The 27,674-nt window shown below is 52.2% G+C and overlaps 2 protein-coding genes across 2 annotated transcripts; both read right to left on the reverse strand.

Annotated features, from left to right (window-relative positions):
• Window positions 1-7,185: 7,185 nt before the first annotated feature.
• On the reverse strand, window positions 7,186-9,534 carry SOCS1 (suppressor of cytokine signaling 1). The gene is made up of 2 exons (XM_059693168.1): window positions 8,857-9,534; window positions 7,186-8,295 (listed from the first exon to the last, which is right to left on the reverse strand). Exon 2 carries the CDS (start codon window positions 8,243-8,245, stop codon window positions 7,613-7,615), a length of 633 nt encoding a protein of 210 aa, XP_059549151.1. The 5' UTR covers window positions 8,246-8,295; window positions 8,857-9,534; the 3' UTR covers window positions 7,186-7,612.
• Window positions 9,535-22,705: 13,171 nt separating this feature from the next.
• Window positions 22,706-23,131, reverse strand: TNP2 (transition protein 2). The gene has a single exon (XM_059691957.1). The coding sequence runs from the start codon at window positions 23,129-23,131 to the stop codon at window positions 22,706-22,708; it is 426 nt and encodes a 141-aa protein (XP_059547940.1).
• Window positions 23,132-27,674: the final 4,543 nt, after the last annotated feature.

The raw sequence follows: 27,674 nt of genomic DNA on the forward strand, positions 1-27,674 counted from the left end.
TCATTCTCAGCCTCTCAAGTTGGGAATGAGGACAGGGCGCCTGCCGTAGCACCCAGCCTGCCTTGCCAACATCGTGCCTCTTACACAACATGAACTCCACGCTTAACAGTTTGTAATTGCTTCCTTTTAATCCTCTACACCCTGTGAGATGTGGATGCTTATAGCATTTCACAGGTGAGGAAACTGAGGCTCAGAGTCAGGGAAGGGACTGCTTGCCCACAGCACACAGCCAGCAGTCAAGTTGGGCAGCGTTTCCCCGGCGGGGGATGGGTGCCCTGGAGGGTTTCTGGATGATGGTTTTAGGTTTAGGTGGGACACAGGGATAGTTTTATAAAACATTGAGCCCTGCCCCTGATGTGAAACAGCAATTTGTTATTTAAATTCTTTTGTAGTCTTTATGCTTAAGTCAAGGAGAAAGTCTCTTGTGTCTTTAACATGTGACACTTGACACCTCTCTTTCTCTCTCTCCCCCCTCCCTGCCACCCTCCCTCCCCACTTTCAGCTAAACACAGAGCAGACCTTATTTCAAAGCAGAGCAAGACACCAACATCTAGCTAGAATTCACTAACATTGTTGGGATGTCATTGCATTTTGTAAGGCTCATCTTTTTGTGGCAGGTGATTCTGGCTTCCTGTGTATGGTAATGATGTTTCCCTTCAAAGAAAACTTACAAATAGCTTGATTTGAAGAAAATAATAATTGAGTAGCAGAACAGCTGGAACTTGAATAGATCTGGCAAAAAAAAATAATAAAAGAGAAGCTGTAGTGTCTGATGGTTTGACAGACTCAGCTTAGAGCTTAAAATTTGGGGGTGGCTGTAAAACTGGGCTCCTGTGTTAGAATCCCCTGGGTTCTGCCACCTCTCTCTGTGAGAGACCCTGGGAACGTCAGCCTCTCTGTGCCTCAGTTTCCTCATCTGCAAAATGAGGATAAAATAGTACCTGCCTCATATGGTTCTTGTGAGGATTAAATGAGATACTGTGCATGAGTCACATAGAATGATGCCTAATGCCTAGTGAGCATTGGACGTGGGCGAGCTCGGAGCCATGGCAGCTCATAGTAAATGGCGAGCTGGGAACAGGACCAGGTCTGTCTGACTTCATGCTCTATGCTGATTAAAATACATCTGGGCAACCTGTGTGCTGAAAAATAATAATAATTATTCTTATAATTCTATATTTGGGTGATGATTCATTTTGTTTCCACTCATATTAAGTCATTTGATTCTTATGACCCTTTTGAAACAGAGAAGTGGGTCTATTTGAGTCTAATTCTTATTTTATGGATGAGGCCATTACAGTCATACAGTTGACAGGGTCAGGACTTAAACCCAGGTCCTGGGTCCCAGCTCTTTCTGCTCCTCTGTGCTGCCTCCCAGAGGGAAATGTTGGTGAGGAGGCTTAGCCAGGCCATGCCCCCTCCTCTCCTTCATCAGGCCTCTCTCTGGCTGCCCCTCCCAGCTGCACCCAGGTGTGGGAGTACGTGTGTCACCACACAGGCCCCTGCAGGTCCCCAGGTGAGGCCAGCCCTGAATGTCACCCTCCCAGCCTTGCCCTTGCACAGGCTCCAGCTCTCTGGCTCATACCTTTCCCGTCCCTGCCCATCCTCACTTGCATCCATGGCCCCTCCCAAGGCTGCCCCAGGACCACTCCTCAGGACCCCTTCTGACCAAGCAGTCCTGGCCACTCTCCTAGGCTAAAATCGGACATAGCCTTGCAGTTAAGTTATCAGCCCACTGCTTCTCCTGGCTTCCCAGCCCGTGCTGTAAAGAAAGGGTTAGTGTGGGGCGAGCCTGGCCAGTGTAGCTCAGTGGTTGAGTGTCGACCTATGAATCAGGAGGTCACAGTTCCTAATCAGGACATGCCTGGGTTGTGGGCTCGATCCTGTGTGGGGTGTGCAGGAGGCCGCCAATCAATGGTTCTCTCCTATCATTGATGTTTCTATCTCTCTCTCCCTGTCTGAAATCAATAAAAATATATATTTTAAAAAAGGGAGCAGGTGAATGAGATGCTCTGAGCCCTGGCTGGTTCTGAACATCCTCCAGGGTGGTCCTGGGTGTTAGAAATAAAGCATAAATTCATGAACCCTTGACCTCTGTAGTGGATAAAACCATGAGCTTGGGCATCAAGCACCTGGCACGGCCGTTTACACATGCGTGGGGCAACTCCTTCACCTTTCTGAGCCTGTCTCCTCACGATGCAGCCGGGATGAAGTATTAGCACCCATTAGGTGCTCCATAAATGGCATTGTTTTAAAACAGCAGCAATGCAATAGTCAAGAAACAGAGGGCCAGTCCCAATGAGTGTTTGCCTATCCTATGTTAAGCACTTTACAGGCACCCTTTTATTTAATTTTACCCACGGGGTGGGTACAATTACTAACCCCATGTCCAAGTGAGAAAAAGAGGACTTGGGAAAAAAAAATACCAAAAAAGAAAAGAAAAAGAAAAAAGGATTTGAGACCTGAGGTTGTGGACTGGGATGAAGTGGAAGCGTTTTTTGGTCTCTGTAGACTCGAGGGGATGGAGGAGGGCCCGATATTATGGCCTTGACCTGGCATGTCCTTAGGATATGCTCTCTCAGAGTCCAGAAAGCTCACAGCGTCCAGCGGGCAGAAGGCATAGGTCGGCGTTAGGACCATGCGGAGGCGAAAAGGGCCAGAAGCCCACAGAGGCCCAGAGGCCCAGGAGGGTGGGCTGGAAGGGGGGGGAGGGGGCGGGAAGGGGGGTCGCTGCGTGCGGAGTGCGTGGTGACGTCATCAGCGCGTGGCACGTGGCGCCCGGGAGCAGGAGCGCGGAGTCGTGCGGGCCTCGGACTTTGGTGAAGGCGCCTTTTATTTGTATGAGCGCTTTACCTCGAAACCGGCTGGGAAACACCACGACGCACACGCACGAGGTGAGGGAACAGCATGGGCAAAGGCCCAGCAGCAGGAGGGAGCGCGGGGAAGGGCCGCCTGCAGGCCTCTGGGTCCTCGTGGGAGGCGGGCCTTCTCCCGAGCGGAGCGCGGCTGGGAGTCCTTGGGGGACTGGGTTGGCGATGCCTGACCCCGCCCCGGGTGTGTGTGTGCAGGGTGGTAGGGTCATCTTGGGGCCAGTCCTGTGGAGAGGGGAACCCAGGTGGCCCTCGGGGGTGTCTGGCAGGTGCCAGGGCCAGGACCAGGGTCGGTGGTAGAGTTGGAGCGCCCTCCTCGAGCACCGTTGTCCCGTGTGAATTTGCCCCGCTGAAAACTTCATCCCTGCCCCGAGGGGTCTTCGACACCCCCCATGCCCCCGAATGAGGCCAAGCCTGTTATTATCTGAAGCTCGAGCCCTAGAGAGTCCGGATGGTGATGGTGGGGGCCAGGGAAGGGGATGCAAAACAAGCCTCCAGGGAGCACCGGCCACACCCACCCAGTGCCAGCCAGCCCGTCCGCCTCCTCGCAGGCCTTCTGCTTCCTCCCCCAAAGTGGAGGCCAGCTCTGCCCCGCAGGGGTGGACACGGCTCCAAGAAGCCCCTCACTGGAGCCCGCGGGCCATGCCTGGGGCTCTGTTCAGACCCAGGCCTGGGGTCTGGTCGTGCTTGTGGTTTCTGATGGATGCCTGCCCCAGGGCTGGCCGCTCCAGGCCTAGCCCACGCTCAGGCCCAGCGTTCAGCCAGGTCTCAGCATTCCTGTGGCTGGCCCTTCCTTGCTGTTGGCCTGATTGGCTGGAGCTGAGGGTCTGGCCAAGAAGGAACACCCCTCACCCCCACCAGTACGCACATAAGGCAAGAAGCCTAACGCCCTCTCACCAGTCCTCCCTGCTTTAGTCCATCTCTAGCTAGAAGTCAGGGTGTAGTCACAACACAGATTCCATCAGGCCGCCCCCAGGCTCCCTACCACACCTCAGATCCATACATTTTACCATGGTCTCCAGGACCCTGGCCCTGCCCATTGCCCACCGCCCACCCAGTCCAACTCGTCGCCTGCCACTCACCTTCATTCAGTCCCCTCCAGCTGGGCCAGCCTTCTGGAATGCACTGAACTCATCCCAGGCGATGGCCTTTGCACTTGCTGTTTTTCTGCCTGGAATGCCTGTCTCCCAGGCTGGCTCTGCCCTGTCATCCCACGCACAATGTCAGTGTCCCCTTAGGAACCTTCCTGACCTTTCTAAAATATGCCACCCCCCACCACAACCCCCTCATCTGGCCACCTTGTTGAGTCTTCATTGGAGCACTATCCCTACTTGGAATGTTCCTGTTTCTTTAGTTTCATGTTCAGTTGCGGTATTTACTGTGTGAGGCCGTGAATGTGAACTCTGTAACAGGGACGGGACTCCCTCGCTTTGTCCCTTCAAGTGTCCTTGGGGCCTAATGCCTGGAACACAGCAGGTGCCTAGTGGATGGGGGCTGTAGGGACCCAGCGATCATTTATTGAGCACCGTATCGTTTGGAGATCTATTGCCAGGTTGCGTGCTAAGTGCTTTATGTGCATCACCTCAGGAAGAGGCTCAGTGCTCCACTTCCTGGCTCTGGGACAATAACAGATCGACTCACAAGCTTAGGAGGATCAAGCAGGCTGAGGTGAGGCCGAGGAACATGCATTTCCCCAGCACTCCTCCCCCCCTCCCCCCAACTCTTTAAGAAACCAGTGGTCTATAGAGAGGGATGGCCCTGGTGCAGGTCTTGGCTATCATGTTTGAGTTGTGTGACCTTGAGCAAAGTGACTACTTCTCTGTACCTCCATTTTCTCAGCTCTGAAATGGGGATCAGAGTCCCTGGCTCAGGGTGGCTTTGATGTGGCTTGAAGCCTGTTCCTGTACCTGCGTGCAGTCCCCATTATGGTAAAGAGCTGCCCCTTTCCCATTCTGTATGCCTTGTGCTGCCCAGCTCACCCACTCTCATTGGGGAGGGTACCTCAGCGGCACCTGAGCCCCCAACGCACCCCCCCCCCCGCCCATGCGCGCGCGCACACACACACACACACACACACACACACAAACCCTCCTCTCACTTTTCATTCTTGTAAATTGACATCAGCATTGCTGAATCATAAAGCTGAGGTTTGAGAGAATCTGCACTGAAGGGGAAGCCACATGGCACACACGGTGCCACCCCCAGCCCTTTTCCTCTGCACCAGAGTCTGTGCAGGATCTCAGTCACACGGGGCCTGGAGTACAGCCCCTGGGGACTTTTAGGTCATTTTATGCCACTGTACTTATGTTGGAATAGTTTTTTTTTTTAATGACTTACAAAGAGAAGGGGCCGGCTCTGGGGAGTGTGGTCAGAGGGGGTTTTTTTCTTAGCTGTTTTGCTCCAGGCTTTATAGGGAGAATGCGTTTGTGTGATGAAGACGTGGCTTTTAAACTTTTTTTAAAGTAGGAAAAACCCTGGAAATAGTCAACTACCTTCTAATTCATACCTCTTGAGATGAGTATCTGTTTCCTCATCTGTAAAATGGAGATGTTAATAGTAAATCGTAAGGCTAGGGTGAAGTTTGAATGTCTTAATATAGGTAACTAGGGGGTTGGAATGGTGACTGCACAGTAACGCTATATGTAAATGTTAGCAGCTGCTGCTGTTATTATTATTGCGACCGTTAGGCCCTCGGGGGAGGCTGTGTTACCTAGTGGTACCCAGCCTCCGAGGCAATACAATCTAAGTTTGAACATCTGGCTCCATCACTTGCTGTGTGTCCTGTGCCTCTCTGAGCCCATAAAAAGGGGGGAGAGGTTTCTAACTCGCAGGCCAGTTGTGAGGATTAAACCAGGTAGCACAGGGCCTTACACACACTAAGTCCTCACTAAGTGTCTGCGGTGTGCCCAAGCACTGCCTTCTTGGATTTGTGTTTTTTTCAGGCCCTGCCCAAACTGGGTATGAGACAGGGAAAGTCAGAACAAAGACAGAACTTGATCCACACAGTAGAGAACAAAGGGCAAGGAGGTAGATAAAAGAAGAAAAAGCGGCGATTCCTTGGAGCCAGTGACCTCACAGCACCCCCTTTCCCTCCCATCCCATCTTATTAAAGGATGAAATTGCCAAAGCTTTCTGAGATCCTAAATCTCTCCGGGCCATCCTTAACCTTGAGGTCTGGAGCCTATTTAATCCCAAGACAAGCCTGGGCAGCTCCAAATTTCAAGTTAATTTTATGCTGCACTTTCGAGCCTGAAAGGTATTATTAAATACTAGGACATTCCATCATAAGCATGTCCAAGGCTGCAGACGCCCATTCTAACTTCTAAAAATGAAGTGCGAAGTCTGCTTAACCCTATACCTGAACATGATTCAATTCACTGGGTGCAGCAGCACAGCCCTGAGTTGCCAGCACGGCTTATCTGTCAGGCCGGTCAGAGACATAAAGCCCATATCATGGGGACTTTCAAGCATCCTGGAGCAGCTCTTCCCTCCCCTGGCTCCTGAAAACATCACTTTCTCTGTGATGCCTAGACACCTGCTGCTGAGGGTTCCACCTCCTCCAACAAGCCCGTGTTTGAGGCCCATGCTGAGGCCCCAAGAGGCAAAGGGAATTGCCGCTAGCAGGGCCCTCCAGCCACCACAGACCACAAAGCCTCGTCTGACTCCAAGTTATGCGTTCACCAAAAAGTACACCAGACAAAACAGGGCGGGAAAAAGGAAGTCAGGCCCAACCCCGTATCCTCTATCCCATCTAAAATGTTTCCCTTGATGCTGAATTTCAGAATGTACCCATCCTCCTTCCAAAAATCAAGCCCCCACTCCCCCATCCCTTCCTAGAAGTTATTGTGGTCACAATGAAATTTTCTCTGTGTCATCCATTTCAAACAGAGTCTCTGTGGACAGCCAATAAAGACCCAAGTGTCTTCTTTGACACAGGAATGACCAAAGGCAAATTGACCCCCTACACTGGTTTTCTCTTCTGTAAAATGGGCAAAGAGCCCTGCTTCATAGGATTGTCTCAATAGGATTAAGTAAATGGAAGCAGGTAAAGCTCCGCATAGGACCCGGTACACATTAAGTGCTCAAACATGAGCTGCCATTTTAACCAGACATCCAATATCAAAACTAGACCAGCGGTTCCTCTACCCCCAAGAGCTGTGGGAGGAACTGAGCAGAGTGCATAGCCACAGAGTATGGACCACGCACCACCTCCAGCCAAACAGGTCAGTCTTAGGATCCCTTTCCCCTGGACCCATTCAGAACCAAGGAAAAACCTTTGACCAAAGCAAACGCTCTAGAAACCATTTTTCTTAAAAAAAAAAAAACTTTCATAATAAAGTTTATTACCTAAACTGGTTGTAAAAAATATAAAATAGGATTCTGCATAGCAGAAAAATAAAGCCAGAGACCCTCCCCCAACCCCTGGTTTGTGCAAAGATACTGGGTATATGTAAACATGAAGAGGTAGGAGATAAAGTTGAGGTCCTGGCCCCAGATACAGTTAAATTAAGCTGCTATTACAACCAGGGGGACCCAGAGGGAGCACCAGGAGGGGGGCACGCCCCCAAGAGTTGGGGAGGGGTCTGTGGCCTCATCTCCAGGCAAGAGGGGGGGGGGACCTCGCCCCCCACACTGGCTCCCTCCAACCCAGGCGGGGAAGGGAACCCACATAGTTCCAGGGAAATAATAATTAATAATAAAAAATAATAAGGCGTCCGAGTTAATGCTTCCTGCAGAGCCGGTCATATCTGGAAGGGGAAAGAGCTCAAGTAGTCTTGCAGGACAGGGTTGAGGGGGATGCGCCCCAGGTTCTCGCGGCCCACGGTGGCCACGATGCGCTGGCGACACAGCTCCTGCAGCGGCCGCACACGGCGCTGGCGCAGCGGAGCCCCCAGCATGCGGCGCGGCGCCGCCACGTAGTGCTCGAGCAGCTCGAAGAGGCAGTCGAAGCTTTCGCGGCTTCCGTCCAGGTGGAAGCGGCCAGCCTGAAAGTGCACGCGTATGCTCGTGGGGCCCGAGGACATCTTCACGCTGAGGGCGAAGAAGCAGTTCCGCTGGCGACTGTCACGCACCAAGAAGGTGCCAACCGGCTCCGCGCGAAGCCGCTCGTGCGCCCCGTGCACGCTCAGGGGCCCCCAGTAGAAGCCGCAGGCGTCCAGGAGCGCGCTGGTGTGGGTGATGCGCCGGTACTCAGCATGCGAGCGGAACGTGCGGAAGTGTGTGTCGCCCGGGGCTGGAGTCGGGACCGCCGGGCAGGGCCGCGGGCGCACCAGGGCCACGGGCGCGGAGGAAGAGGAGGAAGGCTCGGGCCGCCGTCTGGGCTCTGCTGCCGTGGAGATTGCATTGTCGGCTGCCACCTGGTTGTGTGCTACCATCCTACACGAGGGGCCAGCCGGAGGGGTGGGCCATAGCGTCCGGGGGTGCGCTGATGGGGGAGACACAGGCAGTGAGCGGAGTCTGGGTGGGGATGGACAGGTGGGGGCCGCGAGGCAACGGTGGGGTGGGGGAGCGGCTTAAGGCTGAGCCGCTGACCCTAAAGGGCCGAGGGTACAGGACCTAGACCGCTCGGCCCCTTTGAGCCTCAGTGGGCTCATCTTGAAAATGGACTTCCAGGTGCGCGGAGCACTTCCAGGCGATGGGGGCTCGCTGGGAGCAGGGTCCAGCCTCTAGCAGGCGCTCAGAGTTTGGGTAAACGGAGGGGGGCGTGGAGAGAGGTGCCAGGGAGAAGCCTGTCCCATCTACGGCTCGCCGCCTGCTGGCCAGGCCAGGGATTGGCGCCTGGTCTGGGCGATTTGGGAAAGGCAGGAGAAAAGCTGCTCTACGGGAACCCCACGAGCGGGGGGCTGCCAGGGTGGGGCCGGCAGAAGCGAGGGACTGTGGCGGCCGCAACCCCACCACGCAGTCCTCGAGGCCAGCCTGACTCCAGGCCGTCTTTTCCTTTCCGTTTACTCCCTCCCTCCCGCTCCTTGCCCAGTGCCCGGCTCACCTGGCGGCTGGGCGCGGGGCGCCGCAGGAGGGGCGGCAGGGGGCTCCGGGGGGCTCCGGGGCGGCTCTCGCGCATGCTCCGGGGCCGGGAGCCGTGCTGCTGCCACGGCCGCAGCTCGCTCTGCTCCGCGCCCGCCCCTGCACCAGTCTTTTAAACCGGGTTGGGGCGGGGCCCCGCGATAGGACGCTCCGCCCCAAGACTCCACCCCCCTGCAGGCCCAGCTCTTCCGCGCCACTTTCGGTTTCTTTTTCTTTGGTGGAGGCCTTCCCAGCTCGACCTTTTGCACACCCGGGAGACTCCCCCCTGCAAGGACCTCTGCCCTGACTTAGCCTCGCACCTGTCCTAGGAACCTCCCATCAAGGTCCCTGGCCTCGTCCCTGAACTCCCTGGTCACTTCTCGGACGCCCCCTTCGGAACTAGTGCCCCTGTTTTGCCCCCCTGCCTTCAGCCGCAGATTTCTGCAGCCTAGATCTTTAGGATATGCTGGACTAGCCCTGACGCGCCCTCTCCTCGTCAGGTGGCTCAGTACCCATCGCGGCAGGTCTCTGTCTTCTCTGCTCGAGCCAGACCTCCGCGCCCTACCTGGAGGTCCGGCCTCGGACCTCTCGGGACTACTCCAGCCGTGCCCTTCCCCTGTAGCCGGGAGCCTCGGGCAGCCTCCCCCGCACTCCCCGCCTGCAGCTGGTCTTGGCTCGGGCTTCCCAGGAAGTGGCGGCCTGACCACAGGCTTCGGAGGAACCCTTTGGTAGCGCAGGAGGGGCAGCTCCAATGCCGGTCGAGTTCCTCAGAAACCGGGCGGGGCTGGCAAGGTCCCCCGAGGCATTGGCTCGTCCTCCCACGCTGGAGAAACTGAGGCCGGGGAGGGGCTCTGTTTTGCAGTGACTGTCAGATGGAAAGCTCCGGAGGAGGCATGTCTTCCTCACTTTTGTTTTGGGGAGAGAGCAGCTGGGCACCTCCAAAAGCACTTTGGAGCCCAACGAAAAGATGGTTTGTGTGATGATTCTTAAAACCGACTGTTTTATCCTGGCAGCCTTTCTCCCCCCTCCCCCTCCCCTCTCCTTCCCATTATTCGTCAAGCATCTGCCTCCACCAGCACTCACACCTTAGGCGTGGGATGTAGGGGCATGGCGGGTTAGGCTGTAATTTGTTCATTTATGTGTGATCCAGTGATCCTGTCTGGTAGAAAGGCAAGGAGTAGGTGCCTGACTGGATCATGTATTTTTGAAGGGAAGGAGGAACAAATGAGGGTTGGGTCTGGTGGGTGGGTAGTCTCAGAGTCTGGGGGGTTACACAGAAGACAGGACAGGCTGGGTGCATGGTGGCTGGCCTCACGCTGGCATACACTGCCCTCTACAGGCAGCTCTCAAGTGGCCGACTAGCCAGCTCCTCTCCTTGAAGCCCCGGTGCAGGGTTTTCCTGCCTGCCTTTTGCCCCCGGGCAGAACCCAGGCCCTGAACACAGAAGGTAGCCCCCGGACCAGTCTTGCTTAAGACCTCAACAGCTCCCTGAGTAGTATGTGACAGCAGCTAGTGTTGGTTGTTGGTGTGGTGGCCCTGGGACATGTGCATGCACATGCATGCGCTCGTGTGCAGCGGGTGACAAGATGCAGAGCCAAGCATGTGCCAGCGGTCAGGTGCTGTGGCTATTCCAGAGCTGGACTGTGGACCCAAACTACCTGGGTTTTCCAATTTCACCCCTTGGACTTTCTAGCCTTGTGCCTTTAAGCCTGTAATTAACCCCTCTGCCTTGGTTTCTTCACCTGTGAAACAGATGGTACTAGTACCTCCCTCATAGCAGTGGGGATGAAATGAGTGATCATGGGTGGGTCAAGTGCTTAGAATAGTCCCTGGCATATAATAAGCATTCAGTGGGTGTTTGCTGTTGTTGTTGTTCACCCAGGGGTGCCCGTGGGTGTGGCAGCATGTTGAAGCCCGCAGACACATGGCTTCCTTCCTTATGCCCAACTTAGAAGCCCTAGGCTAGGGAGCACAGGCTAGAGGAGGCACAAGCAGAGTAGGAGGAGAGTTTCACCAGGGCCAACCAGGCCCCTGGATGCTGGCCATGGGGAGGAGTAGCACCTCCTTCTCTTCTCATTTGAGCTGGGGGAAGGAGGTCTAGGCCCAAAGAAAGCAGCCAGGCTGTTCTGGCTCCTGCATGACTTTTCTTCCTGCCAACATGTCTCCGTGGGCAGAGGGAAATCTATAAATAGCTGATGGCCCATATGCCCCCAACTCCCACTGACAGTCTCTTAGGAGAGCCACCCCTTTTCCCTGGGGACTGGTTCCTCTTTCTCTTACTGCCCCCTCCCCATCTTGCTGATATCCTCCAACCCATTCCTGCGGAGGCCCCTCCTTCATTTCATTTACTTATACCTGCGATGTGTTGGCCAAAGCTGACTGTGTGTAAATGCCTTAGTCCTTAGACCAGTGATGGCGAACCTTTTGAGCTCGGCGTGTCAGCATTTTGAAAAACCCTAACTTAACTCTGGTGCCGTGTCACATATAGAAATTTTTTTTAATATATTTTATTGATTTTTTTACAGAGAGGAAGGGAGAGGGATAGAGAGTCAGAAACATCGATGAGAGAGAAACATCCATCAGCTGCCTCCTGCACACTCCCCACTGGGGATGTGCCCGCAACCAAGGCACATGCCCTTGACCGGAATTGAACTTGGGACCCTTCAGTCCGAAGGCCGATGCTCTATCCACTGAGCCAAACCGGTTAGGGCAAGAAATTTTTTGATATTTGCAACCATAGTAAAACGAAGACTTATATTTTTGATATTTATTTTATGCCGGGAGCCAGTCCATCCTTGCTGCTTAACACAGTTGCTGCAGGGAAGAAACATCTGCACAGCATATGTTTCAAGGGACCTGGCGTATATGGCATGCTATTCTTAATATGTTTGCTCACCTTCTTGGCGCTATGTGTTTTAACCAAGGTCACCTCTCCGAGAAAGGTTGTTTCCCCAGGTAGGGATTTTCCCCTGAAGTTAAGGAGGGAATAAAACCCCTTAACTAAGTGCCAGGCGGGTAGTTAATCACTTTAACTACGAACAATCACTCTTAAGCTACATAATCTTTACTCCCTGGAATGGAGATAAGAAACGCCCTAACCTTTGGAATAGAGATTGATAGGATTGGAATCAACTGGTATAAATACAGATGTAACAAGACAACAGGACACAGAACCTAGAGACAGAACCTAGCGAGAGAACATGGCAAAAGATCCTGGACAGAACCTGGCTACAGAACTTGGCTGGAGAACCTAGACAGAACATGGAAGGAGAACCTGGATAGAACCTGGCTGGAGAACCTGGAGAACCTGGCTGGAGAACCTAGCGAGAGAACATGGCTACAGAACCTGGCTGGAGATCCTACACAGAACTTGGCTGGAGATCCTACACAGAACATGGCTGGAGATCCTGGCTAGAGGAACCTAGCTATGATGATCACCTGAACGCTGCCTCCATGTCGTTCCTTCTTCACCAACTCTGTCCACACCTTTGGGGACCCCTGGACCTGCTGGGGTTGGACCCCAACAATTTTATATATTTAAATGCCATTTAACAAAGAAAAATCGACCAAAAAAATGAGTTCGCGTGTCACCTCTGACACGCATGTCATAGGTTCGCCATCACTGCCTTAGACTATTGAATTGGTGTACACAATCCAACCTGCCCATTTTACAGATAGAAAAACTAAGGCTAAGTGGGGGAGTCACTTGTCCAGGGGCATACAGCTTAGATGGGGCAGAGCCAAGATTCATACACAGGGTATTGGACCACTTCGTCTTCTGGAAAAAAAAGTAGATGCCAAAGAAATCAGAGATTCATTTGGATCCTGAGCCTGCCTAGGGAGGAGTGGGCACAGGTCTGCCAGCTTTCCTCTCATTTATAAGCTCTTGGCATCCAAGCCTCTGTCTTGCCCTTTGTGGCTTTGGGCCCCTTTGAGTCTCAGTTTCCTGGCCTGCAGAACGGAGGTATCCCTTCCTCTAACCTGTCCAGACCCTGGTTGTGCAAGCATAGTGAGTCAGGCCCCTGTTGGTAAACCCACGTGGGTTCTCTTCATTGCCAACATTGACGGTTACTATAGCTTTGTTTTCATTTTCTAAAGTTCTGATTTCAAAATGAAACCAAACCTAGATGCCAAAAAGGAAAAAGAAATACGCTGGTTGACAAACGTCTGCCTCCTGGGTCATTCTTTCTGGAGGCCTGGTGCTAGGCTCACAGGAAGTTAGGCTGCCTGGGAGCCCTAAGGAGCTCAGAATCTACAGCAAGCCTGGGCTGCATGTGGACTCCAGGCCTACTGCTCCCCAGATGTGTGATCCCCAGAGGGCAGGCAACTGCCCTCTCTAGACCTCATTTGACCCATCTGCAAAGTGGGCTCTGGAACTTTATGCCTCATAGAGCATCAGTGCATGTAAAGCCTGAAGCAAGTGCCAAGCACAGAGAACATGCTCAGCACAAGTGACTTCTTATAGCAGGGTCAGCCCTGTGTCCACAGCTTGCTGGGCCACAGCCAGACATGTGGGATGGTTCTCCTCCCCCACTTGGCCGGCCCCGGAAACCCAGGAATAAGGGACCCGGCCCTTGGAGCTCAGTTTTGCAGTTTTTCTTTCCAGCTTTGGCAAAGTCCTGCTGGGAAAAGCAGTCCCTGGTTAGGATGTGTCATCCTGAAAGTGCTCTCTGCCCCAGTGCTCCCCAGCCCTCCTTCTCTTCTGATATGTGGGGCAGACAAGGTTCCCATGGGAGTCCGTGCCTCTGAGGAGCCCTGAACTGTGGGGTTTAGAGCATGGATTCTATTATCAGCTGGCCTGGGTTTAAATCTGTCACTTAGCCCTAGCCGGTTTGGCTCAGTGGACAGAGCATTAGCCGGAGGACTGAAGGGTCTTAGGTTCAGTTCCCGGCCAAGAGCATGTACCTTGGTTGCAGACCGAAACCCTAGCCCTGGTTGGGGCACATAGAGGAGGCAATCAGTTGATGTGTCTCTCTCACATCGATGTGATGTTTCTCTCTGTCTCTCCTCCTCCCTTTTACTCTCTCTAATAAAAAAAAAAAAAAATCAATGGAACCCTAGCCAGTTTGGCTCAGTGGATAGAGCGTCGGCCTGCTGACTAAAGGGTCCCAGGTTCGATTCCGGCCAAGGGCATATGCCCAGGTTGCGGGTTCGATCCCCAGTAGGGGGTGTGCAGGAGGCAGCCAATCAATGATTCTCTCTCATCATTGATGTTTCTCTCTCTCCCTCTCCCTTCCTCTCTAAAATCAATAAAGATATATATTTTTAGAAATCAATGGAAAAAATCCTTGGGTAAGGATTAATAACAACAACAAATCTGTCACTTAGTGAGCATGTGGCCTAGGGGAGGCTTTAGATTCTCTGTGCCTCAGTTTCCTTTTCTTCAAGATAAGGGTAATAAGGTATCTATTTCACTTCTTTGGTGTTTATTGAGTGCCTGCTGTCTGCCAGGCACCAGGAACTCAGGTCTTCCAGCAGAAGTAGGGGAGACAGTGAGTTCACAGGATTTTTTCAGATCAAAGTGCTCTGGGGGAAAATAAATAGGGAGAAGGGAGCCACAAGTGTTTATGGGGTGGAGGAGGAGTGAGCTAAAGCAGTGAGGGAAGCCTGTTGGAGGTGGTGACATGGGAGTTGAGGTCTTTCTAAAAGTGGGTAATGAGAAGTCCAAGTAGAAAGAAGAGCCAGTGCTGAGGCCCTGAGGTGGAGGGAGGAGCATGCTGAAGGGTCAGGGGTGAGTGCAAGGGTGAGGCCTAGGGCTTGGCCAGCCGAGGGGGTTAGGGTCTTGCTAAGAGGTGAGAGGGGTTTGGATTTCACCCTGACTGCAGGAAACAACCCTAAAAGCCCAGGAGACACTGCAGGATTGAGTGTAGAAAGAGAGAAAGAGCCCTCTGGCTGCTGACCTTTTAGACAGCGAGGACTTTAGCCATGATGACCTTCAATATTGACTTTGGGACATACCTTATGACTGTCCCTGACCATCCCCTACCCAGGTCTGGAATGTCACCTGGAATGTCACACTGGCCCCTGAAATGGGTGTAAAACCCCCTAAGGGAGAGCTGGGGCACTCATGCTTTGTGAGAGCACTGCTCTGGGAGTCCAAGGCCCGAGTTCTGGGGTCAGTCGTTATTCCCCAGGAGACCTTGGGAAGGGAATCACCATTTGCTGGGGACAACTTTTTGGTATGTTGTCTTATTTCCTTTACCTCATGGTTCTGGAAATTATGTGGCACCGTTTACCAGATGAGAAGCACGCCCCAGGGAGCTGATGGAACTTGGTGGATGTGTTTCGGTGAGCCCTGCTTCAGTGTGTGTAGTAAACCATAGCCCCTCCCAGCAGCAGGAAGATCATGTGCTACAGCGGGGGAAGGGCTGTGCAGCTGGGAGCACGTGAGTCCAAGGGGAAGGTTCTCGGACAGAGGAAGCCGAAGGGCCAGGGAGTGATGACATGAGCTGGTGGCTGAGCTCCAGCGTGATGACAAGACTGGCTCCTTGGCAATCCTGGGGAGGCTTGATGAGAGCCGTGCGGCAGGCCTATTCATTCCCATGTGACAGGTGAAGAAAAGGGAGCTTGATCGGAGATCATGTGAAGTGGCTGGTACTAACCAGCTTTCAGAAAGCAGTCACTATTCTTGTGTTAATAACTCCAGAATAGGAGGGGCGGGGAAGAGGATTCCTGAGAGCACTGGTTGTGGAGTCCAGACCCCTGGTTCCTGCCTCTGCTCCCCATCCCCACCCCATCAGCCTGTGCCTTCAGGCACATTGACTTAAGCCAGTGGCTCTAAGAACTGTCACAGAGCCCAAGCTGGCAGGCCCGGTGCCTTTTCATCAGCAAATCCCTCAGGACCTTGCTTGAGCCTATTTATTCTCTTTTTACATACTATTCTAATAAGCTGCTCTGGTTTCCACCCTACCCCATCCCAGAAGTGGCAAATTAGGTGTCAGCAGCTGACAGCAAGAAGCAGTAGCAGTTACCTTTGGCAGTTGACATACAGGGGGAAAAGAATTTGCACAAGCTATGAGATGAGACACAAGAAGCGACACAGCAGGCCGGGGGTGTTGAGAGTCGGGGATGGGCCGGGGGGCGGCGGGGGGGGGGGGGCAGGAACGCTCCTCAGCTCAGGGGCCCCTCACTGTGAGAAAGCTGTTGAGAGTGGCAGGTGCTATGGCGAGAGGTTGAATTCAGCCTGGTTCTCTCAGTGTGAGGAGCCATCTCGTTTCAGGGCACAATGACCAGCAGCAGACTTGACAATGGCCCATGACATGGCAAAGCCCAGTGTCTGCTGGTGCAAGAGGAGGCACCTGGCCAAGTCGGCAGGGCCCTGAGCAGGGTCCGGAGAGAGGTGATCCTTGACCTGAATTTTAAAGAACAAGTGGGACTTAGCCCAGGCAAGAGTAGGGAGAGCACGCCCGGCAGAGCATGACTCAGGCACAGGCCTGGAGACAGAAAACTGAGGACCTGAGTGGCAAGTGGCAGGAGATGAGCTGAAGGTAAGCAGGAGAGATACTCAGTGCCACCATACTGGTTTATAGGCAGAGGCTTGACTCGGGAAAGGCAATGGGCTGGCCCTGGGGCATGAGTCCCTCTGGGGAGAGCCTTCCGAGTCACCTTGCCAAGACCTTCAAGCCCAGAAAGTGACCGATGCCATCGGCTTGAGAGAAGATAGCACTTTACAGTCAGAGTTTATTCAACATTCTTGTATTATCTCTTCTCAGTGTCAACAAAGCTTTGCTGAACACCTACTAGAGCAGTGGTTCTCAACCTTCCTAATGCCGCGACCCTTTAATACAGTTCCTCATGTTGCGGTGACCCCCAACCATAAAATTGTTTTCGTGGCTACTTCATAACTGTAATTTTGCTACTGTTATGAGTCGTAATGTAAATATCTGATAGGCAGGATGTATTTTTGTCGTTACAAATTGAACATAATTAAAGCATAGTGATTAATCACAAAAACAATATGTAATTATATATGTGTTTTCCGATGGTCTTAGGCGACCCCTGTGAAAGGGTCGTTCAACCCCCCAAAGGGGTCGCGACCCACAGGTTGAGAACCGCTGTACTAGATGCTTCATTGATGCTCTGCTCCCCCCTCCCTCAATTTACTTTTTTATTCCCTTGTGTAAAATAACGTAAGCATTTCCCTTCCCCAGATGTAACCCCAGACACCAGCGTGGTCTGTGTCCTTCCAGATCTTTCTCTATGCATTCACATACCTGCATTTCCCCCCATAACAATACAATGTTGCTTTGTATATAATTTTTCTCTCTGTAAATGTTATATCTTTCTCCATCTGCCCTTTTTACCCAATAACATATCCTGGCAACCCGGATAGACTACATATAGATCAACTTCATTCTTTTTTAAAAAAACTGCATGATATTTTTAAAAAGGCATCCTCAATGTCCATGCAGCCATCCCCTGTGGATGGGCACATAAATTGTTTCTAGTTTTTTGCTCTTACAAACAGTGTGGCCCTGCACCGCCCTGGACAAGGTCTTGGCACACGTGTGAGAAACACTGTGTATACTTTAAACACCAGTAGACACGGTCAGTTGCCCACCAATAGGCCTGTGCTGTTACCCTCTCCACAGTGGCACTTGGCCACGTCCGCTTCCCTGTGCCTGCACGAGTACTTGTTATTATCAAGCCTTTTCCATTTTTGTCCACTCAACAGGTACACAAGCGGCATCTCATCATTGCTTTAATGTCCACTCTTTCTTTTATTCAACAAATATTTACTGAGCTCCTAATATGTGCAGGACTGTGCTAAGTACTAGGGATGCAGCAATCAAGAAGAGCCTGGCACCTTGGACCTCGTCACAAAGCCTGAGGTGCAGATTCCGGCTCAGAGCGGTTAGGAGACAGGCCTGGGATCAGCCAGAGAGGGAGTGAGGGAGCAGGGAGTTGACTCTGGGTCTGGGTGGCTACAGAGTTTAAGGTATTTTTCCTCCTGAATTGTACCTCAAATGGGCACCTCAACCCAGGCTCTGCAGCCTCTTCACTGACTGCTCCCTCCTCCCCCAGGACTGCTGGGGCCCCCAGTGACATCTAGGGCCCGCAGGCATGACAGTGCCCAGGCAGCTGAGCGGACAATCCTACCACAGGCAGGGCTGCGTCTGTTTCCCAGACTTCACCTCACACTAGTATCCCCCGAAATTAACCATTTGAAAGGCAGCTAGGTCGCTTTCAGAATCTGTATAGATAGCCTCAGTGGCTGAGTTGGGCGTCTGTTTCCTGAATTTGGGTTTCTAGCAGGCCTGCCCCCAAACTATTGTCACCCCACCCCAAACCAAGTAAGTGAAAGAATGAATCTGTGGTTTGACGTTTTTCCTCTTGTCATCATGTGTCTGACTGTAAGAGGGTGGGTGTGTGTCTGCAAGTGCTTGCTTGAGTGTGTTTCAGTGAGAGGGGAGGGATGTGAGAGCCTGCCTGTTGATATGGGGGTGGAGGGCCTGTATTTGGGAACCCTCATGTGAACCTAGGTCACCGTGTCCGAGTGGGTTTGAATGGCAATTTCTTGGTGTAAGTAACTGGATATCTGTGTTTGTGCCACCATTTATTCTGCTTGTTGATTTTAGGTAAATGTGGGGTTAAAGATGGGTTTGTAAACCACACATGTGACCCAGTCTGTCTGCGTCCCAGTCCACTTCCTCTATTGTAGAGATCATTTCTCTATAATAGAAGCTCTTCTGCCTTCAGTGATCTTATTATAAAAGGACACTGTTCAGGGAATAGGGAGGTCCTTCGGTGAGTGGAGCTCAAATTCCCTGACCTTATCCTCTGACCCTCTATCTCTATCTCCTCCCTTAAACATGCTCTCTAGAAGTCTTCCCAAAATTCCTTTCACTGTGATGTGAAAGACTATCATGGGATTATGTGGCTTTACATTTTTAAATAGGAACCAGGAAGGTTAGGGCAAAGGATGAATCTCTGATTTTAGACATGCCCTCTTGGAGACCTTGATCAAATCATTTCACCTGAATCTTACCTCATTCATCTGCAAAGTGGAACAGTAATGCCTCCTGCTGAGGGCGTGTGGATTCAGTGGAAATATTTTATGTCAAAGCATCTGGCATCACCCGACCGGCATGGCTCAGTGGTTAAGCGTCCTCCTATGAACCAGGAGGTCACTTTCAATTCCCAGTCAGGGCACATACCTGGGTTGCAGACTCAATCCCCAGTGTGGGGCATGCAAGGAGGCAGCTGATCAATGATTCTCTCTTATTGATATTTCTCTCTCTCTCTCTCTCTCTCTCTCTCTCTCTCTCTCTCTCTCTCCCTCTCCCTCTCCCTCTCCCTCTCCCTCTCCCTCTCCCTTTCGTTTCTGAAATCAATAAAAAAATGTATTTTTTAAAAACAGCATCTGGTACTTAGTAGGTGCTCAGTAAATGGTCATTTCTCCAACCTGTTTTGGCCCTACCCCACACTCGCAGAGGAAACGTGCTATCAGCTTGGAACATTTCCCTGCTGTGAGGGGTCAAGGGACACACTGAGTGCGGACTGTACCCCAGGCCCTCTGCGAACCCCAGTGACCCCATCAGGGGCGACACTAGTGTCCCGTTTCATAGAGGAGGAGACTGGGACACAGAGAGAGGAAATGACTTGCTAAGGCCACACAGCTGAGCTCTGAAAGACGACCTTCCACTGTATGTCACTGCCTGCCCTGCAAAACTCACTTTCTTTTTTTTATTGAGCTATAATTGACACATTATTACTTATAATGAAATATTATATATGTTATGAAATAACCACCACAATAAGGCCCCCTTTCAGTCCCTCTCCCTCTACTGCAGCCACCCCCCTCATTTCCACACCTGTCCCATCTTTCACCTCCACATGTTGCACCTCGTTCCCTTCTGCCCAGATGAAACACAGAAGGGAATAAGCAACCGTGTGCTGGCGCTGGCCTAGGTGCTCTTACACTCCTTGGGTTGCTGATCTCCTGAGGTTGGAGCCATTACCCTGCTAGACAGATGAGACAGGTAAATCTCAGAGCAAATGTGATCGGTCTGAGGTCCCCCAGGTAGAACTGTGGGAGCCAGTGTACACTGGGGTCTGACCCTAAAATCAAGGCTTGTGAGTTTTGAAGATAATTTACATGGGACTCTGACCATTCCCTAGTCCTTTTATCTGGCAACTAGCATTTCTTTTTTTAAAAAAATATATTTTATTGATTTTTTACAGAGAGGAAGGGAGAGGGATAGAGAGTTAGAAACATCAATGAGAGAGAAACATCGATCAGCTGCCTCCTGCACACCCCCTACTGGGGATGTGCCCGCAACCAAGGTACATGCACTTGACCGGAATCGAACCTGGGACTCTTCAGTCCACAGGCCGACGCTCTAGCCACTGAGCCAAACTGGTCAGGGCTAGCTTTTCTTTTAAAAATGTTGTCTGGCACTTTTATATGCCCTATTAATAATAGCAAAGCACCATTGAGTACTTACTGTGTGCTGAGCCTAGAGACCACTCACACACATGATCTCATTGAACCCTCCAGCCACCCAGCAAGAGACCCATTTTATAGACGAGAAGCTTTCTCTTGGTAATTGATCTAATCATCTAATGACACAGCATCTTATCTCCTAATTCATTTGGAAGCTATGTGCCTGTAGGGCTCTCTCCACCTTTGTTTTCCCCCCTAGCACTTAGCTCAATGCCTGTATAAGTAGGTGCCCAGAAAATGTTTGCTGGACTTGACCAATTGCTCAGTGGTTAGACCATTGGCCCAATCACCAAACGGTTTCCTGTTTGATTCCCAGTCAAGGGCACATACCTGGGTTGCAGTTCGATTCCCAGCCCCTGTCCGAGTGAGTTTGAGAGGCAAGCAATCATGTCTCTCTTACATTCTCTCTCTCTCTCTCTCTCTCTCTCTCTCTCTCTCTTTCTCTCTCTGTCTGTCTGTCTTTCCCCCTCCCTCTCTCCCTTACACTCTAAAAAAATCAACGGGAAAGAATATCCTCAGGTGAGGATTCACAACAACAAGAAATGTTTGCTGGAGGAGGAACTCACTCCCTCATCCCATCTGTATTGGAGGGTTCCAGTGCCGCCCTACAGTTCCTCTCTCCTGGCCCCACCCTACCAATGGCTCTTCCTCTTGTCCCTTCTGTCCTCTATAATCCAGCCTCTACACAGCAGCCAACACCATCTTTAAATACTGTACCTATTAGGCCTTGTCCAAGTTCTCCAGCCTGCAAACCCCTGCAAAGCCTGGTCCTCTTGGCCGCCCACCTGCTTTCCTGCCACCTGTATCCCGGTACCAGTACCCCAGGCTTTGGAAGACCCCAGGTTTTTACACATGCTCTTTCCTTGGCCTGGAGCCCCACCAGAGTTGCTCTGCTTTATGTTGCCTTGCCCCCTTCATACAGCTTATTGTGGCTGGCAATGTATGTTCTTTCTCTGGACAGAGAAAGGGCTAGTGTGTCCTCACCCAGGCCCTGAACACACTTGGTCCCTTATTAAAAGTTGGTTGAAACAAGTGAGGCACACAGCAGGGAAATACGAGCTAGGGTAAACCAGGATTCAAACTGGACTAAAATGCACATTTCTAACCCCTCTTCCCACCTGTCTCCTATGCTCCCGGACTGCCTACTGCATGCGGATCACGTGAACAGTGTGTGGGCCCAAGGGCATCCCATGTGTGCACACACTTGTGTGCATGGATGTGGGAGCATGCAGGGCTAAAGAAGGCTCTGCACAAACAGAGTGTTGTCTACTTCAAAGGCTTCTTGGTGTCTCCACCCCCCATTCGTTTCTGCCCCTGTGCTGGCATGGCTCCTTACACTTTCATGAGGTCTCATTGCAAGGCATATCCCTGCTCCCTCTGCAACCTCTTTTCTGCTCTGTGCTACCAAACCAGGCCCCAAAACACATGACACCTTTAGTGAAATAAAAATGCCAACACAAGGAAAGTCATCCAGTGTACCAGCTTTAATCATTGTTGCGTAGAAATCACTGTAGTAACACGTTCCTGCAGAAAGTTTGACTTCCCTCTAGCATTCCACGCATGATGGTGTTTCTCATTTGGGTGAAACCGACACAGGAACAAGCCATGGCGTTCGAGCTCAGTTTATTTCCGCCCTAAGTGATAGGAACAGGAAAGGGACCCTTTAATAGTTGTGCTTCATGAAGTCACTAACCCTCTCCTTCGAGTCTTGGACTTCTCATTTGTAATCAAATATGGGCATGGATAGAGCATAGACTATGGTCAAGTTCCTTTTGACCTATGTGAATCCATCCATTCCATCCACTTAAAAAGACGGCGTGGAAAAATAAAAAGACTGGGTGACTCATGACTCATCCATGAATCACCCAGTCTTTTCATCCAACATTCATTTAATTCTTTCAACTATATCCAGGCTACCCATCTATTGAAACTTCATCCATTTGTTCATTAAATTCATCCATCCAGTTAACCATCCATCAGTTTACCTGCCCATTTATTTATCCACAATGATCTAATCATTCACACACCTAGTCAATTAATCAGTTCACCATCCATATCCTTCCAACCATATCCAAACTTTCCACTCATTCAACTTCATTCTTCTATCCATCCATCAATCCACTTAACTAGTTAACCCTCCTATCACTCATCTCTCTACCTAACCACACTTCCAATGAATTTATCCACCCAGCTCCCATCCCCCATCCATCCTACCATCTAGTTAACCTGCCACCTATCAGTTTTTCTAATCAACCCATCCAACTTATTGGAAGAACTAGTCCAGCAATGTACCATATACACAACTGCCATAGTTTCTTCTCCCTCTTGGCTTGGAGGTTGCAGCCTTCGCCTCACTGCCCCCCAGCGTCCAGCTGGGCAGCCCCTCTCACCCTTCCCCACCTGCGTGAAAAGTACCTGAGCTTCGCTTCTTTGTTTTGTGCACCTGCTGTCTCCTATTGACCACCTTCCTCTTTTTCACTTGTCCTCCCAAGTTCTTTCTGTTCTTGGTGTTGCTGCAGGAGTGGGTGGTGGGCCTCATGGGGCAGTGGCGGGAGTGTATGGTGTGTTTGTGATGCCTTGGTGGCGGGCTGGGGCTTGGACTCTGGTTTTGGTGGCCGGGTGGGCTGCGGTGGCCGGTTGGGCTTTTGCTGGAGACCCGGCTTCGGCTGCAACTCTGGTTCCGGCTGCAGCCATGGCTGCAGTTCTGGCAGTGGTGGCTGCACTTGCACTGGTTGCAGGTGTGGCTTTGGGGCCGAGAGTTGCTATGGGGCTGGGTGTGGGTGATGGGAGGGTTCTGTGTCTTGGTGTCCATGGGAGGCCACTTGTGGGGGCGCAGAGGCTGCCTCCTCCTCCTCCTCTTCTTCCAGCACACGCAGCTTTGCAGAGTCCCTAGCACCCCCCTGGTTATATAGTTGGGCCCAATTGTGATGGCACAGACCATGGGGGTGTAACAGATGTGGCCTGGTTGGGACAAAGCCCCCTAACTCTTACACTAACCCCTAGGGTGGGGCAAGTTTCAGGGGCCCTCTGGAGTAATCCCATCTGTTGGTTAAGAGTAGGGACCCTTGGGTCAGATTGAGCTGGATCCCCATCCCAGATCTACATTTTCCTTTCCTTATGGGTCACTCACCTGGGCTTTCATCCCTCCAAGTCCCAGTTCCCTGTCTTTGTAGAATGGGGACAATAAGAATGCCCATCTCTTAGGGATGCCAGACAAATTAAATGAGAGAATCTGTGTCCAGCAATTGGCTCAGGGACAGCCCACAGTAAGAGTTCAATAAACATTGCTAGCATTCCAGCTCTTTTCTTACTCCCCGCTAGCCGCTTAGAGGCCAGGGCACAGTCCTGACCTCAGTGGTTGATAAGATAGATACCTAGAGCAAGGATAGATGGGTGGGTAGGTGGATGCTGAATGGATTGGATGGCTTATTGGATGGATGAATGATAAGAGTAATGGGAGTGGTCCTGGGGGCTGCCTGGCAAGCCCACCTCCCAGGCAAGATTTAAATTCTGGAGATTTAGCGCAAGGTTCAATCCCAGTGTGTGCTGATAGCTATCTAGGGTAGGTCACTTCGGTTTGTGATACTTCCTTATCTGACAAAGGGATGTCATTCCTTCCTTCCTGGTATTCTTGTGACCCTGAAGTGCCTGTCAAGCCACAGGAGGCACTTGGAACCCTCTTCCTCCTTCAGATTCCTGCCTCCTGACTCTACCCCCCCACCCCACCCCAGGAAGCCTCGCCTACAGTAGGAGTCAGGCCCGCCCCACTCGGATCTCCAGGCACCTATGGAAGAAAGCTCAGTCGGTTTGCACACGAGACCCTGTGAGCACATAGCAGCCCCACCCTTCCCACGCCTTGGCCAACACCCTTGGGCTTAGCTCTTGGCCACTCTCAGCCTGCACTTGCCCCCTCTTCCCCATGAAACTCCTTCAGCCTCCATCTCCCCTCCCCTGGCAGGCCCCCCAGCCCACATCTCCTTCTCCTTCTCTGTCCTCAGGCACACTTTGCCTCTTGTTATGCGACTTTACTATCATCTGCTTTTATTACAGTTTATTTCTTAACAAGTTTGTCACATTATTCAAGTGACAACCGCCCTCATTAACGGGCACTTTCTATGTAGCTGTGCTGGGGCAACCCCTCCCCCCTTCTAGGCAGCTTTGTCCTTGAGTCTCACAGTTGAGCCTTTGTAGTGGGTTGAATGGTAGCCCCCAAAAGATATGTCCAGGTCCTAACCCCAGAACCTGTCAATATGACTATTTTGAAAAAGCATTTTTGTAGATGTAAGTTAAGAAGAGTGTATCTTGGTTATTAAGTGGGCCCTAATCCAATCACAGATGTTCTTTTTTTGTTAATCTTCACCTGAGGATATTTCCTCTTCCCCTCCCCTGGCCATTGATTTTTAGAGAGAGTGGAAGGGAAGGGAGGGGGGGGAGAGAGAGAGAGAGAGAGAGAGAGAGAGAGAGAGAGAGAGAGAGAGAGAGAGAAACATGGTTGGTTGCCTCTTGCACATGCCCTGGCCCAGGCCAGATGGAGCCCAAGACCCTTCAGTCTGCAGACCAACGCTCTAACCATTGAGTCAAACTGGCCAGAGCACAAGTGTTCTTACAAAACAGAAGAGAAGACACACCACACGGGGAGAATAGACCACATAAAGTCAGAAGCAAAGATTAGAGTTACGCAGCCACAAGCCAAGGAGCGCCTTGAGCTGCCATGAGCTGTACAAGGCAAGGAAGGACTCTCCCCTGGGATCTCTGGGGGAGAGGCGGTGGCTCAGCTGACTTCTTGATTTCAGACTTTGGCTTCCAGAATGAGAGAGATAGATTTCTGTTGTTTTAAGCCATGACGTTTGTGATCATTTGTTCCAGCAATCCTAAGAAACGAATGAACCCTAGAGGCCGGCATGACTGTTACATTTTACAAAGAGGGAGCAGGCTCAGAGTCACAGATAGTCAGTGGCAGAGTCAGGATCCAAACCCAGGTTTGGCGCCCCCGCTCCCGCCCCCATCCAGCCTTATGGTCACTGAAGGGCCTGAGGGGATTACAGAGGCACATGTGGCTCTGTCCTAATGGCCGTGCCTTGTGTGGGCTCAGTGGGCTGGTCGGCCATGCTGTGCCGCTTCCTTCTGGGTCCTCCTCCTCCCCCCACCCCTCCATTGCTGACTCCCCACTTCCGCAGGTCCGAGTGTGTGGAAGGACGGAGACTGTGTTTTGTTCATCCCAGAGCCCATAGTGCAGCCGTGGGCAAACTACGGTCCGCGGGCCGGATACGGCCCGTTTGAAATGAATAAAACTAAAAAAAAAAGAGATCGTACCCTTTTATGTAATGATGCTTACTTTGAATTTATATTAGTTCACACAAACACTCCATCCATGCTTTTGTTCCGGCCCTCCGGTCCAGTTTAAGAACCCATTGTGGCCCTCGAGTCAAAACGTTTGCCCACCCCTGCCATAGTGACTACAGAAGGGGCTTGACAAATATTTGACTAAATGGGCAGGTGGATCTCTGGGGCTTAGATAAAAGGAAGAAGCTGGATGACTGAGTTACTGGGTCAGGGGTATGGGTAGGAATCCGTTAAGACTTGTAGACAGCGGGGCCTCCTGCTTTGGACATCACTTGCCCTCTGCCGTCTGCAAGTCTTAACGGTGGCTTCCCCTCTGAGTAACCCAAGGCCTCCTTACCCCTAACACTCTCCCCCTCCCCACAAAGTAGCTGAGGGTTCCCAGGAAATACTGCCACTCCCTCCCCTAATAGCCCTGATCAGGATTCTACTCAGCCAAGTGGCTGGTGCTTGGGGGCCTACTGAGGGCAGAGGGTGGAGATCACATGTCATTCCTTCACGGGCAGGATGGACAACAGGGTGGCCAGAGTAAGTGGACACAGGGTCTGGGTTTTATATCTGTGTCTGGCAGCTTCTCTGGGCCTCCTTTGCCTGTGGCTCTCATGAGGACATGGGTCCTGCTCCCACAGCCAGACGCCTTCATAAAGGCAGACATGAGCCTCTGTGAGCACGGGTGTCACCTTGAATATGAGGGTGGCAACGGAAGAATCACGGGCTGAGGACTAAGACCCACCACATACTCTGACCCCAAAACCAGGGCCAGTGAGGCGGTGGAGCCAGCAACAATACTGTCTTAAACATTCACAGTGTGCCAGGCCTGGGCCCACCCAACGCTTCAGTTAATTCTCCCAACCCACTGACTAGGGGGCACTACTCATCTCACCCTTACCCAGGGGGCGGGCAGGCCAAGGCTCACAGACAGACCGTGACTTGCTCAAGGTCACAGCTCACAGAAAGAAGTTGATTCCTGGTGTGCTGAACTCCCAAGCCAGTGCTCCGTAACAAGACCGCGGTGGCTAGGACAGCAGGATGGGGGCTTTGCTGAGGGAGCGTACACTGTCCCCTCAGGCACACTCAGCCTGTGTGCTCTCCTGCTCCCCCTCTGTCCCATTACGTGTACACCCCCAGAGAGGGGACTGGCTGAGCTGACTTTCCTGCCCAGGCGACCACATTTTTGCCCCCTAAAGCAGGGGAGGGTGGAGGAGAAGTCGCAGGGAGTGGACCTGGTGAGAACTTCTGGTTGGATGTCAGGAGCAGGGTGTCACCGACTCCTGCTCTTCCACCTCCCTAAACACACTCACACACACGCATGGGCATGCACACACCACACACGCACACATACACAGGGGCGCACGCACAGCACCACCGGCACCGGATTGAGGAGACCAGGGAGGAGGAGCATTCCTTTGGAGACTTTATTGGCTCTTTCCTGAAAGTTCTTCTCGCTGGAACAGCAGCAGGCACCTCTTCCTGGGCGGTCATCGGGGTCAGGAGTGCGCCTGCTTGGGCTCGGGGCTCTGCTCGGCCACCGGGTCGCCTTCAGAGCCTTCCTCCTGCCTCTCGGGCTCCATCAGCAGCAGTTTGCCCTGGACTGGGAGCTCCTCTTCCTCCTCCTCCTCTTCTCCCTCCTCCTCTTCCTCACCCTCTGAGGACAAGGAGAAGTTATCTTGACTCACGCAGGCCACGAGCTTCTTCATGGAGGATTCGTGGCCCCGGCTGTGGCCTGTGCCTAGCTTGGCACAGTGGGAACCCATGCCTGCTTTGGCTGCCTCTCCAGACTGGGCGAGAAGGCCTCTGGGGGAGAAGTGGGGGGGCTGTGAGGGTTGTAGGCAGGGCGCTGACATCACAAAGGTGCCCCCGGAGCTCCCCACCCTCGGATACCTGAGCCTTGACACCTGACTCAGACCTCCGCCACCAGCAGCCCCACTGAGCGCTCGCCACCTACACAGCAGGGCAGAGGCAGAACACCAGGCCAGTGCCGATGCTGCCTCCCCCTGCCAGGTTGCCCCTCCATC

Source organism: Myotis daubentonii, chromosome 4, assembly GCF_963259705.1.
Source record: "Myotis daubentonii chromosome 4, mMyoDau2.1, whole genome shotgun sequence".
Classification (NCBI taxonomy): domain Eukaryota; kingdom Metazoa; phylum Chordata; class Mammalia; order Chiroptera; family Vespertilionidae; genus Myotis; species Myotis daubentonii.

Coding starts and splice junctions, on each gene's coding strand:
- SOCS1 (XM_059693168.1), bottom strand. CDS start 8,245: ATGGTAGCACACAACCAGGTGGCAGCCGACAATGCAATCTCCACGGCA.
- TNP2 (XM_059691957.1), bottom strand. CDS start 23,131: ATGGACACCAAGACACAGAACCCTCCCATCACCCACACCCAGCCCCAT.